Source organism: Macrotis lagotis, chromosome 7 (genome assembly GCF_037893015.1).
Source record: "Macrotis lagotis isolate mMagLag1 chromosome 7, bilby.v1.9.chrom.fasta, whole genome shotgun sequence".
Taxonomy (NCBI): domain Eukaryota; kingdom Metazoa; phylum Chordata; class Mammalia; order Peramelemorphia; family Peramelidae; genus Macrotis; species Macrotis lagotis.
The window spans coordinates 70281113-70300237 of NC_133664.1; the positions used below are offsets into that span (position 1 = coordinate 70281113).

The 19125-nt window shown below is 34.9% G+C and overlaps 1 protein-coding gene across 11 annotated transcripts in view; it reads left to right on the top strand.

The window, feature by feature from the left end:
• Positions 1-19125, top strand: part of ZEB1 (zinc finger E-box binding homeobox 1) — a 192440-nt gene that overhangs the window by 136327 nt on the left and 36988 nt on the right. For 9 of the 11 annotated variants that reach the window (XM_074193096.1, XM_074193095.1, XM_074193104.1 and 6 more), the window contains 2 exons: positions 2530-2730; positions 16476-16535. In XM_074193096.1, coding sequence (XP_074049197.1) covers positions 2530-2730; positions 16476-16535 — 261 coding nt within the window. Of the gene's footprint in view, positions 1-2529; positions 2731-16475; positions 16536-19125 lie in introns of those variants that run through there. The other 2 variants (XR_012469986.1, XR_012469987.1) reach the window with 2 other exon arrangements.

Consider the following 19125-nt stretch of genomic DNA (forward strand, 5'->3'; position numbering starts at 1 on the left):
ATCTGCAAGTGGACAGAATTGAGTGCTTTACCTAATGGATAAATCAATTACAAATTTCAACTATCTCACTAAAAGCTAAAAAGAGAAATTCTCAGTGAATAAAATCCACACTTTCCGTACCAGCTCATATTTAAATAATGAGTGTGGGTGGGCACAGACCATGATAAATAATTACATATACATAAGTCCTGTATATATAGTTATTTAAACATTAATAAATTTCTATTTTCACATTAATTTTAATGGATTCATGAAATTGATAGCAGACAAGTGTTTTATAATTTAGAGCACAATAAAAATTATTAGATTTTTTAGTTTTCTTATTAAGTTGACATAAGCAAAAAATTGCCTGGGAATGAGGATTGAATACGATTCACTATCCCTTGGTAGATGAATCCAATATACAACATTATTAAAATATAGCAATTTATTGGGTACCAGCTTCTCATTCAGCATAGTTTCCAAAAGTTCTCAGACATTTGAACCTGGAGGGAGTTTTTAATATTTCCAGTTTATATATTTCAGTCTCTCTCTTCTTTTACTTTACTCCCCTTCCTTTCCCAGTGCCTGCTTCTGGGAATGTTTGGTTGTCTTTTTTGTCCATGCAATCTTTTTCTGATCTTAGACCCTAAATTTCACCCCCAATTCTCATTAGTTATGTGCCTAGGCAAATTATTAAATACCTGTTTACGTTTGTTTCTTCTACTGTAAAATGGGGATAATAACATTATCTATTGTGAGGATAAAATAAGATACTTGAAAATGCATATTCCAAAATTCAATTTTCTAAATTTGTTTTAATTTGAATATTTTGACAAGTGAACAAGACAAAAAGGAGAAGTATCAATTGAATCAGGTCATGTGGATTTACTGACAGGCTTATTCACACAGTTGTCCAATGGCATCCCTAAAGACTGTAAACAGAACAATATCTTGAATTTAGAGGAATGGGTGGTTACCTTTCCATTTTTTCATGGAATAGTAGTCTAAACACTTACTCTGATATGTCCTAGTAAAGTGGCCAAATGGTGATAAGAAGGAGAAAGTGAGAGAGAAATTGCTCTCCCTCTCACTAAAAGAATGAAATGGTGGTTTAGTTCATTCAAGGTGTTGAGTTCAGCATCAGGGTCAAGTTTATTTTAAAAGATGCACTTAGCAGATCACAATATATATTAGCAACCATTTCCTTGGGCCTTTTGCACATTTTGTCACTTTTTGTTCCTTTCTTTCACAGAGCTGATTTTGTTGATTTTTAGTGGATGTTTTCAGAGTTTAGTTGAACTATTTTTGGTAGTAGAATAGGACAATTGGAAGGAATTGCTGTTGCCTGTTATCAGAGTAGGAAAGTGAAATCCTTTAACTTCTTTTCTCCCCCTCCCACCTCCTTGTTTTTAGCACTGATCAATGCTCTGCCAAAAAAAAAAAATGGGGGCATTGAGCAATTTATTCTTATAATTTGCATACTATAGAGATGCTGGGACAACATTGTGTTATGTTGTATATTATGTATTTTTTCTATGAAGGATTTAACTAATCAAATTGGTGAATCACTATAATTAGTAATTATTTGGACATGAGCCTTTACTTAGTGAAATCTGTGTCCACAATCTCCATGTAAAACTTCAGTTCATTTAAAAATCACAGTATTTAAACTTATCTTTTGAAAATTCTAATTGGCTTTCATTTTTACTTTAATATAGCAAACTGATCCATAACATGAACTTAAGCCATACCTTAATGAATTTTAGTTGTTTATGAAATTTGACCACATTTACCAACTACTTAAAAAGATATTCTGGAGCAACCCAGTTGATCACAAAATTTGCTAAAATATTCCACCTTGCACTCTGGAAACCTGATATCAATTGTAAGATGGGACTTTTTTATCAAAATTTTTATCACCCAGCACAACCAGGTGCTTCATTAATTATTTAAAATTCATTTTTAAATGCTGATTGGTCCATTTATAAAATAGACCTTAGATTGATGATAAACCATTGAAAAATTCTTTAATACTTTTTGATATAATAAATGTGTTATTTTCATGGTTGTGTTTCTTATTTAGGGATTGTAATTCTGTTTTCCTTTTTTACTGTTGTTCTGTCAAACCATAGTAAGTTATATCCTTGCAAAAGAGGCAATTTGGTGTAGTAACTTGCCTTGTAGTCAGGAAGACCTGAATTCAAGCTGTCTTCAATCTATCTGATCTATGTGAATGTAGAAAGTCCTTTAATCTCTCAATGCTCTAGACAGATCTCTAATCAATTATATTTACAGGTCTGCAACAGTGGTGGGAATTTGTAAGTTCCCTATAGATGTGCAATCACAGAATGAAGCCAAAAAGAAATTTTAAAAATAACCTTATAAACATGTATTGTAAACAGATATTTACAAATTCTTTAAATAGAATATAAAAATATTATTTTAAAATTATTATAATACTCAACCTCAGGTATATTTTCATTTGCTACTGTATTTAAATTTTGATTTTTATTGGCAAATTTTGATTATTATTTTTTTTTGTTTCAGTTACAAATTATAATAATGTGGTAGAAACAAATTCGGATTCAGATGATGAAGACAAACTACATATCGTGGAAGAAGAAAGTGTTACTGATGCAGGGGATTGTGATGCTAGTGTGCCAGAAGATGATTTGCCAACAGACCAGACAGTGTTACCAGAAAGCCATGAACAGGAAGGAAGTGCCAGCAGTTGCTGGGAAGATGATGGTATGTTTTATCTGATGTTGATGCTTAATTTTTTAATTGAAATTGCATGAATGAAAACTTTAAAATGACCAGTGCAAATGTTTTAACAACTAATGAGTAGAAATATTAACAACTTACCTGTAATATTACTCTAGGATACCTTCAGATTGTTACTAGTTAGTGCTCTTCCTCACTCTCTGAAAACTAAGGAAGAATTGGAGTCATGAAATTATATAGCCATTTGTCATAGACATAATTACAATTTGTTTATTGTTAATAACATTTTTGTCTTAAGGAATTCAAATCACAGACTATTACAATAGTAAGTGATTTAAGAGGTCTTGTAATCTGGTTCATTATTGAGTCTTTTCTATAGTAGCCTTGGAATCAGTGGGCATCCTGCTTTCACTTGAAGAACTCTGGTGAAGGTAAATGCACTCTTTCCTGAGGCAACGCATTCCACTTTCCAGTAGTTCTCATTGATAGGAAGCTTATGTTTATCTCAAAGCATTTCATAAAAGCTAGTGTGCAATTTTGAAATTAATTAGTCTTAAGTCTCATTTCACACAAGATATTGTATGATATATTATAAAGTGCACCCAGCTTATAGTAATTGTATTTACTGATGTATCAAACTATCCATCATAGCAAAATCTGACATAAAGAGGTTGATCATCCAAAAATATATTTTCATTATGAAAATTTCCTTTTTTTGCAGAAGAATTCATCTTGTAATTCTTAACTATCCTTGTGTACTTAAAATGAAATTTGATTTCTAAAACATTTTATATAGTTTTTCCATGAATAAATCTATTATCTATCACATGAGGTACACTTGTATTTTAACATATGTTTGGATGATTTTTTTTTCCATCTTTAGGCACTTTAAAATTTTGATGAAATATTACACACTTGTGCTATAATAGAAAAAGCACTAGGAATCAGAAGAGCTGAGTTTGAAAACTTGCTTTGCCAAGAAATGACTATGTAACTTTTGGAAAACTATTTTAATTTCTATGGAACTCAATTTCTTTATCAGTAGATTTGAGAGACTTGAATAAAAATGACCTCCAAAATTTCTTTCTATTCTAAAATTCTGTAATGCTTCTTTTTTGTCATTAATCGAAATAAATGCGATAACCTTTTGGTTTAGGACTTGAACAGCAACAGATTTAGAAGGAATCAGGCTCTGGAGTTTGACAGAAGAGAGATAGACATGTATGTGTCATAAATCAAATGGTCTACTACTCAAGTCCTGGCAAAGTGGGTAAAGAAGTAGACTGTCAGATCAGTGGTCAGGGTGCTGGCCGTGGTGCTGAATCAACTGAGCTCATGACTGTTTTGACAGCTAAGTTCTTAGGAAGAGGTATGCTTTTTAACCTTTCTTGATAAGCCTAGATAAAATAACATGTTAGTGCTCACCACTGTCATCTCAGCATGCAGAGGGATTTCTACCAGAATAGGAGCTAAAGTGATAAGTATGCCTTTGCCAGAGTCCATAAGGAACCCTTGTGTGACAATTCGGATTGGGAAATAGGGCCTTGTCATGAATTGGAATTCAGTTTGGCTCTCAGACCAGTATTTTTTATATACTCCTATTGAGTTACAGTCTTCTGATTATCCACCTTTATCAATTAGTAAAGGGAACATCATTTACTATGTAGCAAAGAAAAGCTAAGGTGAGGGAGGTCAGCAAGAATAGGCTAGAGAACAGGGCTCAGATCTGGAAGTTTGAAGCATAGTATATCTTAAGGCATCCACACAGCAGAAGTGATACTCCTAGTGAGCCAAAACCTTCTAGAGATAGAGATGACTTATATGCTTCCTGCCAGAAATGATCTCCAATGTGGGTGATCACTGGGGAATTTTGTGAACCAGGTAGACCTACAATAGCCTTTTCATTCAGATTGTGTTCTATATCTTAAAACAACAAATGAACTCTAGTTTGAATGCCATGATTGGAGATTGTATATTTAATATAAAATCTATATTAACGGCATCCCTGAGCAGTCATTAAATACCTTCTATTTACCAAGCACTAGAGACTCAGACAAGAATTGAATAATCCATACTTTTAAGGATTTTCTGTTCTTTGGATTCTTTTTGTTACTGTTTGATACCAGCAACAAAAAAAAAATTGTAGGAATGGATAATGACTAGGTCCTCTCTAAGGGACCATAGAGGCATATATCACCAGAATTTCTGGAAAATATTTTATTATTCAACCCCAGGTCCCCCCAGGGTCTCTTTGGGGCCACAGTTCTAGCCCTCAGGATCTCCTGAGAATTCTTCTGGTTTTCATATGAAGGGAGGCTTTGTCACAGCCATCAAGGTCTTTCTTCTGCTGGGCTTGGGATGAGAAGATACAGAAAGCCTCCAAATCAAGTCAGGCCTCTGCAGTCTCTCTGGGCAGTGAAGGTGGTATCCCTCATGTTAGAATCCATCTTTAGGTATCAGTGCAGAAGTGGGGAGGGAACAAGCATTTATTAAGCACCTTCTGTCTTCCAAGGCAAATGCTAAATCCTTTACACACATGACCTCATTGCATCCTCCCAACAGCTGAGGGAGAGAGGGAGGGAGGGAGAAAGGAAAGAAGTGAAAGTTGACACACACCTGTGCCCAGGGTCACACTGAGATATTCCTGACTCCAGGCCCAACATACACATGGCTCTTCATTTATTATCTTTTTCGTTCCCACTATGTGATCAGCCTGTCTCTTTTTCAAATCATATGTTTTCTGGATATTTTATGTCACTATGAATAACTATTGATACTATATAAGCCCTTTCATGCATACCCTATTGTCCTCTTGGGATCTGAACAATACCAATTACATGATTTATACCATTGGTTATCATCAGAAGAATGTTGTTGCCAGAAATAGATTTTTGTGCCAGAGGGGCATGTAAAATTTTTGAAAGCACCTTTTAGATTCTTCAATACAATGTATCCTGCTCTAATCCTAAATTTCAGTTCTGGGCTCATGTCATCATCCATCCACTGTTCCTTTTCCAGATGGTATTATTAACAGGCTAACCCAGGCAGCTATCCATGTAATTGGGTGTCATTGTCTAGACCTGGAGTTTTTAACCTGGATACCATAGATCCACAGGATAAAATAAAATATATATATCTTCATTTTAGTATAATTATTTTCCTTCATAATCTTGTGTGTTTTATACATTTAAAAACATTCAAAACAGAGTTCATAGACATCACCAGACTTTCAAATTAGTTCATAATACAAAAGAAGTTAAGAATTTCTTCATATATTTGATTTTCCTCCTTTGTGGCATGTCTTCTCTGAGCAGTGGTGGAATTTGTTGAGGAGGTCTGAATTCTAGGGCTTGATTCTATTTAAGCCTTACTGTCTTCTGTACTCAGGAGTATTTGAAAGACCTCCTCACCTCTAGTGAATCTTTACTTCATTTTACTTGGAATAGAATATTCTCCATAAGAATGAGGAACAGGCTTGCCTTTCTTTTGATAATGATGACAGGACTATTGAAGAAAGGGGTCTTTGCATAGGTATCAGGGAATCTTGGATGGTCTGAGACAACCAGTTGAAGAAGAGTTTTTTAAAAACGCCTTGTATCCTACCAAGTCAAGAGGTTTTAAAAATGTCTTGAAACAGTAAACACAGTGGAGGAAAGCTCCTTGTAGTCAGTTTCATGATTGTAAAATTGTGGCCTGCTTAAGAGAATCCCTAGTGAAAGCCTGTTTCCTGGTCATGTTTTCAAATGCTCAGATGTTGCTCATACAGTTTCGATAGAGATAAGAATTAGAGATGTAGGAGTTGATTCTTTGATGCCTTTTTTTGGGTAATGGTAATTCCCTAGTGCTTTTCAGATCCTTACTTCTAGCATGCCTTTCATTGTGCACTTGAGTGGTCTTTGTCTTCTTTAGTGTCATTTATACTTTTTTCATTGTACACTGAAGTATTGAGTCCAATAATAGAACTGCTGGTTTACATAAATGTACTCCATTTTTGGTTTATCATCCCTCCCTTTTCATCTGAAAAGACACTTGAAATGATCTGGCTTAGATGATCTCATACTCTAGGTTTGCAGACTAGATTTCTGCTCTATTCCTCATTACTTCTTTTTTGACACAATACTGTTCATAATGTTATCACCTTAATAGCATTTTAAAAGTTATATTAATAGCTCGGTTTTTTCATTCAATATCCCACTTTTCACTCAATATTCATTGAGTTTTCTGTTTGACAAAAGGAAATCATAAGAGTTGAGTAGAACCAGCAATATACTTTAACTGTAAGTGACAATATATGTGGCTCTCCATACCTGTTGTTTGTTACCTCTAACAAAAATAGGGAGGTGTTTTCTCATATCTTTTCCAGGACTATGTTTAACCCTTATAATTAAATGTATTTAGTTTGGTTTGTTAATTTTATTTCTTTACCTATTCATTTATTTGTTTGGGTTTACATTGCTGTTGTCATTATATCTATCTATTGTTTTTACTTGCTTCACTCACTTTAGTTTATATAAATATTGCCATGTCCATCTGAATTCCTCATAGTGATTTTTTAGGATACAATAAGATTCCATTACATTTTGCATAATATTTCGCAAATAAAATTATAGTCAGTTTATGACTATTTAGCCATTTCTCTCCACATGGCATGAACAGTATTTACTGACTAAAATGTTTCTGGGCTTTTTTTAAATTTTCTTATTGCAATATCAATTCATCTCCCAGAGGAAATCATGAGAATCTTTGTTCATGTCATTTCCCATATTTCAGTTTCAGTAGCATGTTTGAATAGGTCAGATTACCAATATGATAAGTATATACAACTTCTCAGATTTAACTCTCCTGGTTTTAATTTTAATTTTTATTGTAATTTGTCAGTGATCTAAATATATGACTAGTCATTCAGAAATATTCTCACATCAGTTACTAATCATTTACTAATCATATACTAAATTTCATTACATGGTATGATGATGATTACTTACCACATCTAATGCCTTCTAGTTTTTTTCTTAAAGAAAATATTCATGATAAGCAAGTATAAGTATAAGGCTCAGTTGGAAGGACTTCACTACCATATAAGAATTAAATGGTGGTGTGGAACTCAGCCTCCATAAGTTTCAATAGCTGTACCTCCTTATTTTCTTAACCTTCTTAGTATGTACCTTACTACTTCTCCATTAATGTAATCATGTAGCAATTTATTTCATAGCTTGGAATAGATGATCTTATCCTTTTCTTCAAAGAATTTATCTAACCTCTTTTATCATCTTCAATGGATGGCACATAAACTGTAGTTATCTTCAAACTTTATGGTCATAATCAAGAGTAATACTAATGAACACTGTAATATAAAATAAACAATCAACCCATAAAATCATGTTTCTTATTGTCTTTGGGCACATAATAAAACCAAGTCTTTTATTTACCTTTCCAAAGAACACTTCAATTTAGATTATAATTTGCATTTTCTGTCCTCTATTTTAATAAGCAAGAATGTCAAGATTGATTTGGCTCATTTCTTTCATAAGTACTATATCACCTTGTTGGTTGCTGGTCAGAAATTTCACATAGACAAATCTATGAGTAAATGCATATGAGAGAGTCTGCAACTGTGATTCTTAATGTCTTCTAACCTTCTCTCACTTGGCCAACATTCCTATTGGGTAGGGACTATTCAGGACTAATAGACCTGTTGGTATTTTTCTTTATTTCCCAAATAACTATAGCCAAATCAGTGGTGGTAAATCTTTCCAAACTTTGTTAGGCAAGTCCTCAGACAGTAAGCATTCTATCACTAGGAAGATACTCAAGGCCCTTTTGCTTTTGTGGAACCCTGCCACCACTTCACCCAGCTGGCATAGTTTTTATGAACCTAGGATCATCTGTAATCCTCATTGAGATAGGAGTAGGGCTTGTATGAAGAAAAAACTAAGTATTATTAGGATGACCAGAACTTTGACTTTCAGGGCAGAGCCAAGATGACAATGCAAAGCTAGGAAACCCCTGGAGCTATTCCTGAAAGAACTTTAAATGAAACCTTTTACTCCGACCCTAAAGCTATAGATCCCACAAAAAAAAAAAAAAAAGAGTGAAACAAGTTCTCAGCTCAAGATATAATGGAGCAACTTCAGTAAAGGTCAGTCTCTCCTGGGTAAAAGGGAACTAAGGTCCAGTGTAGACTGGAGAACTAGAAAACCAGTGGGAGGCTCTTAGTCACAGCATAGTTCATATCCCAGCTCAGCAAAACAGCATGGCAGCACGCCAGCAGGGAGGTTCCCAACTGCAACTCAGAAGGCAAAGTTCAATCCCTGGGAACTCTAGTGCAACAGATTGGAATTGGTTGAACTACAGTAATACAGGGAACAAACCTATTCATAGGCAAGTGATAAACTAGGGAACAGATCCAGACCCCAGCACAAAAAGCTTGGACTATATTCCTTGTACCCCAGGAGCAGAGCTCAACTATCAAAATGAATAGAAGAAAATGTAAAGTACCTTTTAAGAAAAAAGAACAACCTGGAAAATAGATGCAGGAGAGATAACTTACAAATTATTAGTCTATCTAAAACCCACCATCAAAAAAAAAGAGCCTGGAAAATACCTTTCAGGAAATTATCATAGAAAATTACCCTAGTATCCTAGAACAAGAAGACAAAATAGTCCTTGAAAGAATTCATCAATCACCTCCAGAACGAGATCTCGGAATAAAAACTCCAAATATCAGTAGCCAAATTTCACAATTCTCATATAAAGGAGAAAATACTCCAAGAAACACAAAACAAGCAATTTAAATACCAAGGAACCACAGTCAGGATTACACAGGATTTATCAGCTTCAACATTAAAGGATTGGAGAACCTGAAATAGGATATTCTGGTGGGCAAAGGACCTTGGATTACAACCAAGAGTCAAGTACCCTGCAAAATTCAGAATATTCTTTCAGGGGAAAAGACAAACATTCAATAGAGGAATTTCAAACTTTTCTAATAAAAAGTGCATAACTGAACAGAACATTCAATCTCCAAATATAAGCACAGGATGCATAAAAAGGCTAATGTTAACATTAAACTGTATCTATCTCTATGTGGAAGACTATATTTGTAACTCTTTGAGAATTACATTTCTCTTTGGATAGTTAAAAGAAGCATACTTGGAGAGAGGGCATGATTATAGATTGATTGTGAAAGTGATGATTCAGTGGATAAAGCATCAGCCCTGGAGTCAGGAGTATGGAGTACCTGGGTTCAAATCCGGTCTCAGACACTTAATAATTACCTAGCTGTGTGGCCTTGGCCAAGCCACTTAACCCCATTTGCCTTGCAAAAACCTAAAAAAAGTGATGATTCTTTATTTGTTGCTTTAGTTCATAAGGGTTGAATATGTAATTGGAGGGATTATACTTAGAGGGTCTGGGTATAAATGGATCTTGAAGTGATTTTGCTTTACGTGATACTTTAGTTCTTTAACTCATGGGGATTATATTTCTATAGAGGTACTTGGAAAGAGGATGTGGTATAAATTGAGCATAATTTGATGATGCTTATGACTCTCCAGAAATTGTATTTATAGTGGGAAAGTTGAGGGGAGTGTATTTAGACAGAGACTGTGGATATGAAATGACTATGAAGTAATGTTGCTTATAAATCAATCATTCAATTAATTAATCAACCTTTGAAGAATTATTCTTTGGTCAGGACAGATAAAAGGAGAAAATTTTGAAAAAGATTGTGGGTACAAGACAGATCTAAAACAAATAAAACATGAAAAGAAGGATTATACTAGGAGAAAGTGAAATATTAGAGGATAAATAACTCACATGAAGAGGTACAAAGACCTATGGTAGTAGAGGGAAAGAAGGGAGGGTGTGAGCACTATGTAAATCTTGCTCTTAACAGATTTGGCCCAAAGAGGGAATAACATACATTCCCAAATGAATTTACAAATTTATCCTACCCGGAAGTAGGGGATGGAAGGGAAAAGAAAAGGGAAGAAGGGACTTGATAAAAGGGATGGAGAAAATAAAAGTAAAGGTAAAGTTAAAGTTAAAAAGTAAAGTAAAAGGGGAAAGGGAGAAGGAAAGGGAAAAGGACTGATCAAGAAGCAGCAGTCTGAAGCAAAACACTATTGAGAAGGCATAAGGGGAAAGGAAAAAGAAAAGTACAAAAGGAGGAAGTTAGCATGGAGGGAAATCCAGAGTTAGTAATCCTAACTGTAAATGTGATTGAGATGAACTCTCCCATGAAACAAGCAGATAGCAAGATGGATTAAAATACCAGAATCCTACAATATGTTGTTTACAAGAAACACATTTGAAGCAGAGCAATATACATAGGGTAAAGGTAAAAGGCTAGAGCAGAATATATTATGCTTCAGAAGAAATTTTTTAAAAAACAGTCATAGCAATCCTAATCTCAGACAAAGCAAAAGCAAAAATAGATCTCATTAAAAGGAATAAGGAGGGGCAGCTAGGTGGCGTAGTGGATAAAGCACCGGCCTTGGAGTCAGGAGCACCTGGGTTCAAATCCGGTCTCAGACACTTAATAATTACCTAGTTGTGTGGCCTTCGGCAAGCCACTTAACCCCATTTGCAAAAACCTAAAAAAAAAAAGGAATAAGAAACAAAACTGCATCTTCTTAAAAGGTACCTTAAGCAGTGAAATAATATCATTCTTAAATATATATGCATCCACTAGTATGGAATCCGGATTCTTAGAGGAGAAGGTAAGGATACTAAAATAGTCACCCATGATCAGATAAGATTTATACCAGGTAGGTAAAGATGGTGCAATATTAGGAAGATAATATAATTAACCATACCAGTAATAAAATTAATAGAAATCATATGATTATCTCAGTAGATGCTGAAAAAGCCTTTGACAAAATACAGCACCCATTCCTATTAAAAACTCTAGAGAGTACAGGAATAAATGGAATTTTCATCAAAATTATAAGCAGTATCTATCTAAAACCATTAGCAAACTTTGTTTATAATGGGGATAAACTAGCAGCATTTTCAGTAAGATCAAGGGTGAAATAAGGATACCCATTATCACTGTTATTATTCACTATCGTATTAGAAGTGTTAGCTTTAGCAATGAGTGAAGAAAAAGAAATTGAAGAGATAATGTGGAAACAAAAGTTTCACTCTTTGTAGATGATAGGATGGTATACTTAGAGAGCCCTAGAAAATCAACTAAAAATTACTTGAAGTAACAACTTTAGCAAAGTAGCAGGATATAAAATAAACCCATATAAATCATCAGCATTTCTATACATGACCAGTAAAACCAAAAAGTAAAGAGATAGAAAGAGAAACTCCATTTAAAGTAACAGTAGACAACATAAAATACTTGCGAATCAACCTCCCAAGACAAACCCAGAAACCATATGAACTCATTTACAATATTTTTCACACAAGGTCAGATATTAACAACTGAAAAGTGTCAATTGCTCATAGTTAGCCTGATCTAATATAATAAAAATTACAATTCTACCTAAATTAAATTACTTATTCAGTGCCATACAATCAAACTACCAAAAAACTATTTTATAGAGCTAGAAAAAATGGTAACAAAATTCATCTGGAGCAACAAAGGTCAATAATAGCAAGGGAGTAGGGGCGGCTAGGTGGTGTAGTGGATGGAGCACCAGCCCTGGAGTCAGGATGATCTGAATTCAGATCCAGTCTCAGACACTTACTAATTGCTGAGCTGTGTGACCTTGGGCAAGTTACTTTACCCCACTGCCTTGAAAAAACCTAATAATAATAATAATAATAGCAAGGGAATTAATGAAAAAAATATACAAAGGAAGGTGGCTTAACTCTACCAGATCTAAACTTATATTATAAAGTGTTAGTCATCAACACTGCCTGGTACTGGTTAAGAAATAGAGTGATGGACCAGTGGATTTGAGCAGGTACAAAAGAAATGGTAGTAAATGAATACAGTAATCTACTGTTAGATAAACCCAAAGATATTAGTTTCTGGAATAAGAACTCATTATTTGAAATATGAAAAATCAATACTGTTTAGAGAAATGTAAATTAAAACAATTATGGGGTGCCACCTCACACCCATCAGATTGGCTAACATGACAGAAAAAGGAAAGATCAATGTTGGAGAGGTTGTGGGAGAATTGGGAAATTAATGCTCTTTTGGGTGGAATTGTAAACTGATACAGTCATTCTGGAGAGCAATATGAAACTTTATCCAAAGAACAATAAAACTGATCATACCCTTTGACCCAGCAATACTAATACTATATACAGAAGAAATCATAAAAATGGGGAAAGTCTCACATGTTCAAGGATATTCATAACAGCTATTTTTGAAGTGGCAAAGAATTGGAGATTGAGGAGATGCTCATCAACTGGGGAATGACTGAACAAGTTATGGTGTGTGAATGTTAAGGAGTATTACTGGTTTATAAGACATCATGAGTGACTGGACCTTAAAAAAGCCTGCAAAGACTTGCATGAACTAATGCCAAATGAAGTGAGCTGAACCTGGAGAACACTGTGCCTTTAATGGCAACATTATATGAGATGGTCAGTTATGATCGACACAGCTCCTCTCAACAGTTCAGAGATCAATGATAATCCTGAGGGACTTGTTATAATGAAAATGCCATCCACATCCAGAGAAAAGAATCTATGTTCACTTCTTAAAACTTCTTTTATGATTGTTCTTTCTTATGCTTTTTCTCCCTTAATTCTGATTCTTCTTTCACAACATGGCTAATATGGAAATATATAAAATATGATTACACACTGGTACAACTTTTACCAGATTGCTCACTGTCATGGGGAGGGGTGAGAGAAGGGAGGGTGGTAGAAAAATTGTAGAACACAAAAACTCGCAAATGGATGAAACTGCCTTTGCATGTACTTGGAAAAATTAAATTAATTTTTTTTAAAAATAGGATGGCCATTAATACTGCCACCATTTTCAACTTCATAAGAAAAGGAAGGTCTTCATAGGGAAACTAGTTCTTACTCTTTTCCTTCTCATTAAACTATTAAAGGAAAACGGTATTTTGGTTTATAGTAAAAAGAAAATACAAGGCTTTTTACCTCTGGAAATCTTTTTCTTAACTAAAAATAATACCTTAAGTATATGAGACTTTGTTTGAACTCAGGTCCTCCTGACTTCAGGGCCGGTGCTCTATCCACTGCCGTCAGTGCAGTGAATAGAACACCAATCCTGGATTCAGGAGGACCTGAGTTCAAATCTAGTCTCTCAGACACTTACTAATTGTGTGACCTTGGACAAGTCACTTAACCCTGATTGCCTCGTATCCAGGGCCATTTCCAATTGTCCTGATTCATATCTGACCACTGGACCCAATTAACTTTGGAGGAAAAACTGAGGTTTGTGACTTAGCACAACACTCACTTACTCAAATCCAATTCATTTACTTGTCATGGCATCACCTCCCTGGTGTCATGGTCTTCTTCAAAAATGAAGTACAAACAGCATTAATATATCATTTCCTTAGTTCTTTAAGGCTTGTAGAGAGGTTTACATGCATATATTATCTCATTTGATTCTCTCAACGCTAGGAAATCTGTGCTTCTTCAAGCCCCCTTTTATAGATGAGGAAACTGAGTCCATAGAAGTTAAGTGGCTGCCCAGGGTCACACAACAGGGTCTCAAGGAGAAATTTAAACTCAGGTCTTCTTGCCTGAAAGCCCAGTTGTGTTCCAATCCACTGTGCCACAAGTGGAGAATGCCTCTTTGTACATGAATTCTGATAATTCTTAGTGCCCTTGGAGGATATCCTGATGGCAACAAAAATAAGTTAACTGAAAACATTTCTTTCTTGAGAGTTTTGAAGCAACAGTAGTAAATGTGTTGATCTCTTAGAGAAAGTGAAAAAAGGATTAGCACATTGTCTATTTGTCTCCCGCTCCCTTCTCTTCAATTTTCCCTCTCCCCCTCCCAAGGTTTGCTCAGTAGATCACCTGGCCAATGAACAACTCTTGACTATATAGATTCTTGAATGCTACTACTCGTCAAGACTTATAAAATAATGAAATTTTGCATTGCTGAACTTAATAGAATATATTACCTCTGCCAATTAGTTTTCTAAAGACCCAGACAGAAGCAAAAACATCATTAGGAAAACTGGAATCATTAAGCTCTCTTTTAGACTATCAAGATTTATTAAATATAAAGCTGAAGACATCATTTACTATTAAAATACTAAAAATCTCTAACCAAAATCAAGTTTTCATTGAACTGCACCTCAGTTTCCCCATCTCTTTAATAATAGGATCAGACAAGATGATCTAAGGTCCCTTCCAGCACTAATATTCTGTAATTTGTGCCATTTTTGCATCTCATAAAGGTAGATCTACTTAGGTTTTATGTATTATATGCATTATGTAATATTTTATATATATCTACTTGTATTTCACATGACAAAACATGGGTTTTTATATCATTTTAAGAAGAAAAAATATAATTTTATAGACTTAGTACTATTGGAACATTGCCATAAGGGATTCATGTGGTTCAGCCAGAAACTCTCAGACTTATGTCAGTTAAACCTCTTGAAATACATATACCTTATTTTTGAGACACCTGTTGTATAGGTCTCTCAGAATTTCAGTTAAAATGAGTAGAAATGAAAGGAAAGTGATCTGATATATATAATATACAGTTAAACATACTTTTTTGCATTGGTTAAAGAGAAAAGAGAAAAGTTTGCATGGATAAGTACAGGTTATGTTTTACAATATAATTTAAAGCTCCTACTTTTTAAAATGTTTCATTCAACTAACAGTGCTTTGCTGAATTAATTTCAACAAAATTATTTTCAATAGGCCACTTTCTAGAAGGCATTTTATCTTGAAAGCAGACTTCTTAGCCTCCTTCTAGGAGATAGTTATTCCCCTTAACCCCTTCAAGAAGGCTGATCTACTTCTAATCAGTTTCCTACATTTAGTACTTATTTTTGGTCTAACTTTATCTTTCCATCTTAATTATAAATTCTTTGAAAGTATGTGTTGTTTATTCTTCTTTACATTCCTCATAACCTAACAACACTAGATGCTCAGTTGATTGATTTTAATTTTTCCTTGTTAATTTTGCTGTGAAAATTAAACAATATAAGAAAAAAGATAGGAGGAGTCAGAGTGACTCTGCTGTGGCCCACCAGGCTCCTCATCAGCCAACAGCAGTACCTTCTACTTTATCCCGTGTGTATCTGCTTTGAACATAGTAGTTTGTATGCTGTTCCCTATTGAGCTTGGTGCTCCCCAAAGGAATTACACCCAAAAAACAGGTAGCTCTCTTCTGTCTTTCTTTGTATCCCTAGCCTTTTTGGACAGTGCCTGCCAGTCCTCGTGGAAGTGTTTAATAAATAAAGTTTATTGACTGAAAGCTTTTAACTCTTCACAACTTAGCCAACACTAACTACTCTTCACTTCCTTTCCCTTTCCCCCATATTAAATAACTATCCATGCTAGGAAAATTCCACCAACACCCCTAACAAAATCACATAACATACATAAAATCTCAAAGCTTTTAAATTTTATTAATGTACACTATTTAGGTTTAAATCACCCAGTCAATATGTTGAAAATTTGGATATCTTCCAGCAGCTTGATAGCCAAGCATTTCCTCCCTGACCCAACTCTCTAATGACTCCACCACCTGGCCTGGGTAGGCCCTCATCACCTTATGTTTGTTGACTGATTATATAAATAAAACTGTATGATTCAATTTTAATTCTTTGTTCTTTGGAATATATTTTTAACAGGAAAGGAAGGAAAAGAAATCCTGGGGCCTGAAGCTCAGGCAGATGAAGCTGGATGTGCAGGTACTTTGCCATTTTATTACAGTAGATCTGTAGTGGAAGTTTAAGGTTTTTGGTGTCACAAGTTTTTATTTCTTTTAGTCCCCAGATATTCAGGATGGCATTGTGAAAAGAATACCAGACCAGGAGCCAGAAGACCTGGGGTCAAGTCCTGGCTTTATATACTTGGTTTAAATAAGTCATTTAATGTCCATGAGCCTCGGTTTCCTCATTTGCCTTAATATCAGTCATTTCCCAAGAACTTTACATGGTTGCTGTGAGGAAAGCACTTTATAAACAGCAAGTATTCCACAAAATTAAATTGTTATATTAAGTACCCTCCAAAATTGTTGTCATTATCTCTCTAGCACTTGGAATTCTATAAAGGCACATGGTGCAGTCCATTTTTAAAATATGAAATGCTGAATAGCTCAAATTCACAGACAAGCCAGACATAGAGTTAGTGAGTTGTTTCACCTTCTTCTTCCAAACACTGTACCAGTTTTGTTTTAAATTAAAAAAAAATTAGAGTATCACCTTAAGTTCAAGAGCTGATAAGTGGCAGGAGGGAGAATTGGCCAATAGGCAGAGAATCTGAGAGCTGGATATGAATTTGGAGATAATCTCTGGATACCACACCTCAAACAAACAAATCACAAATCTTTTATTTTTGTTCTCCAATTGGAGAGGGTTCATGTGATATTCTCATTGGGGAAACCTGTTTTTAAGAACAAGAAGCACTCTTTATGAGTCTTTAGTGTGCTCTTTTGGTAAGCTCGGGTCATAATAATGCAGGGAATCAAAAAGGGAAAAATTAGATTTAGAAATAAGTAATGGTAATGAATCCACAAACATTTGTTTGGAGTTTTCTATGTGCCAATAAGAATATAATGGTTCATCTTTATCTAACTTAGAATTTTTCATGCATTCTCTTATTTAATCTAATGGTAGCATGAAGTGGTATAAGGATGGCATCAAAGTGACTCTGAGCTCTCAGGAGCCTGTGCCAGAGGAAGGCACACTGCAGCATGTTTTTCCATGTCCTTCCATGCTGGAAGCTTTCCAAATAGGGCAGCAGGGTGATTTCCAGAGACAGTACAGAAGGATGGATCATTACCAGTAGACTGACCACTTGGTGATGAATTCTTTGACCATGGTTACATATGAAACAAAGAAAAGTACACAGTGATCCTCGATCATGTGAGGTGCTTTCTGCTTCCACAATGACAACAGTAGGGTGCTGGAAAGGGGAGCAGAGAATGGGAATAATCGCAGTGTTAAGATGGTCTATAAATAGCAACTATTATTCTTATAAAAGTGAAGTCCTTGTCCAGTGACCAACAAGTACTAGAGGAACTGAATCATTTCCATTTGTACAGTCTCACCATAACTGAAAACAGAAGACAAAAGTAGATTGCAACAGCTAATTGGAAGACTGGTTCAGAGATTCTCTTGGAAGAAGCACAAACCAGAAGCAATAAGAACCCATTTCATGGGAACTCTTGATCATCTATTATAGCAGCATTAATAATAAGAATTTTGAAAAACTCCATTTTGGGGATTATTGCAGTTTATGATTTAACATTGACCTTTGAAAGAATTTATGAAGAACTCAGAAATATTTTCCATATTGAATCAGCATATATTTTTGACACACTTGGTGACTTCATTACAAAGATGGACATAAGAGAGAAAAGCAAATAATGGGTCGTAAAACATGAATTAGGATGAAGGAATTAGAAAAGTCAGATGCTTATAAATAGTACAAAAATTGCTCACTATTTCTTGGATTTTTTTTTCAGAATTCTTCACAAATTGAATAAAGTTGGTGGCAGGCTCCACTTTAAAAATTAGGACCATAGTTAACTCCACCCATTCTGTGGTCCCTCTTCCATTCTCCAGAACCTCTTAAAGGTCACTGACAATTGCTCAGCAATCACACCTGCCCACAGTTTGAGAACCTGAGCATGTGATTCACCTAGGCTGAGAAACTAGAGTTCATTAAACACAGGAGTTGGTTCTTTTACAGTTCCTTTCTTATCCTAACATCAGCTCAGTCTTAGCCAGTTTGTTCTAAGGTCCTTCTCCTCAGGAGACAAAACCAGCAAAATAAGGTTTGATCAGCACTGAAGCAGTCCTGACTCTACTAAACCAATAAATCAGGAGAACCCAAGATAAATGGTTTATCTATATTTTAGCAAGGTATTTGACAAGAGTATCTCATGGTATACTTATGGAAAAGATGAAGACCTGTGGGATTGGGAGAGTGCAGTTGAATTAATTCAGCACTGTTGAAATGGTTGGTGTTGAAGTCATTAATGGTTTGATGGTAGGAAGTCTCCAGTCAATCCCTCCAGGAACTCTGGGTGCCCAGGTACTATTCAACATTTTTATCATCTACAAAATGCAAAGCTGAGCAAGATGCCTACCACACAAGTTGGCAGATCTGAAAAAAATCTTGACAGACTGGAATTATTAGACTGAATTTATTAATAAGCTACATTTCACTAGAGGAATATGTAAATATTTATACTTGGGTTTAAAAAATAAGCTTTGTAAGTATAGGAAGGGAGTGGCATGGTCAGGCAGCAATTTATCTTAAAAAGATGGTGGG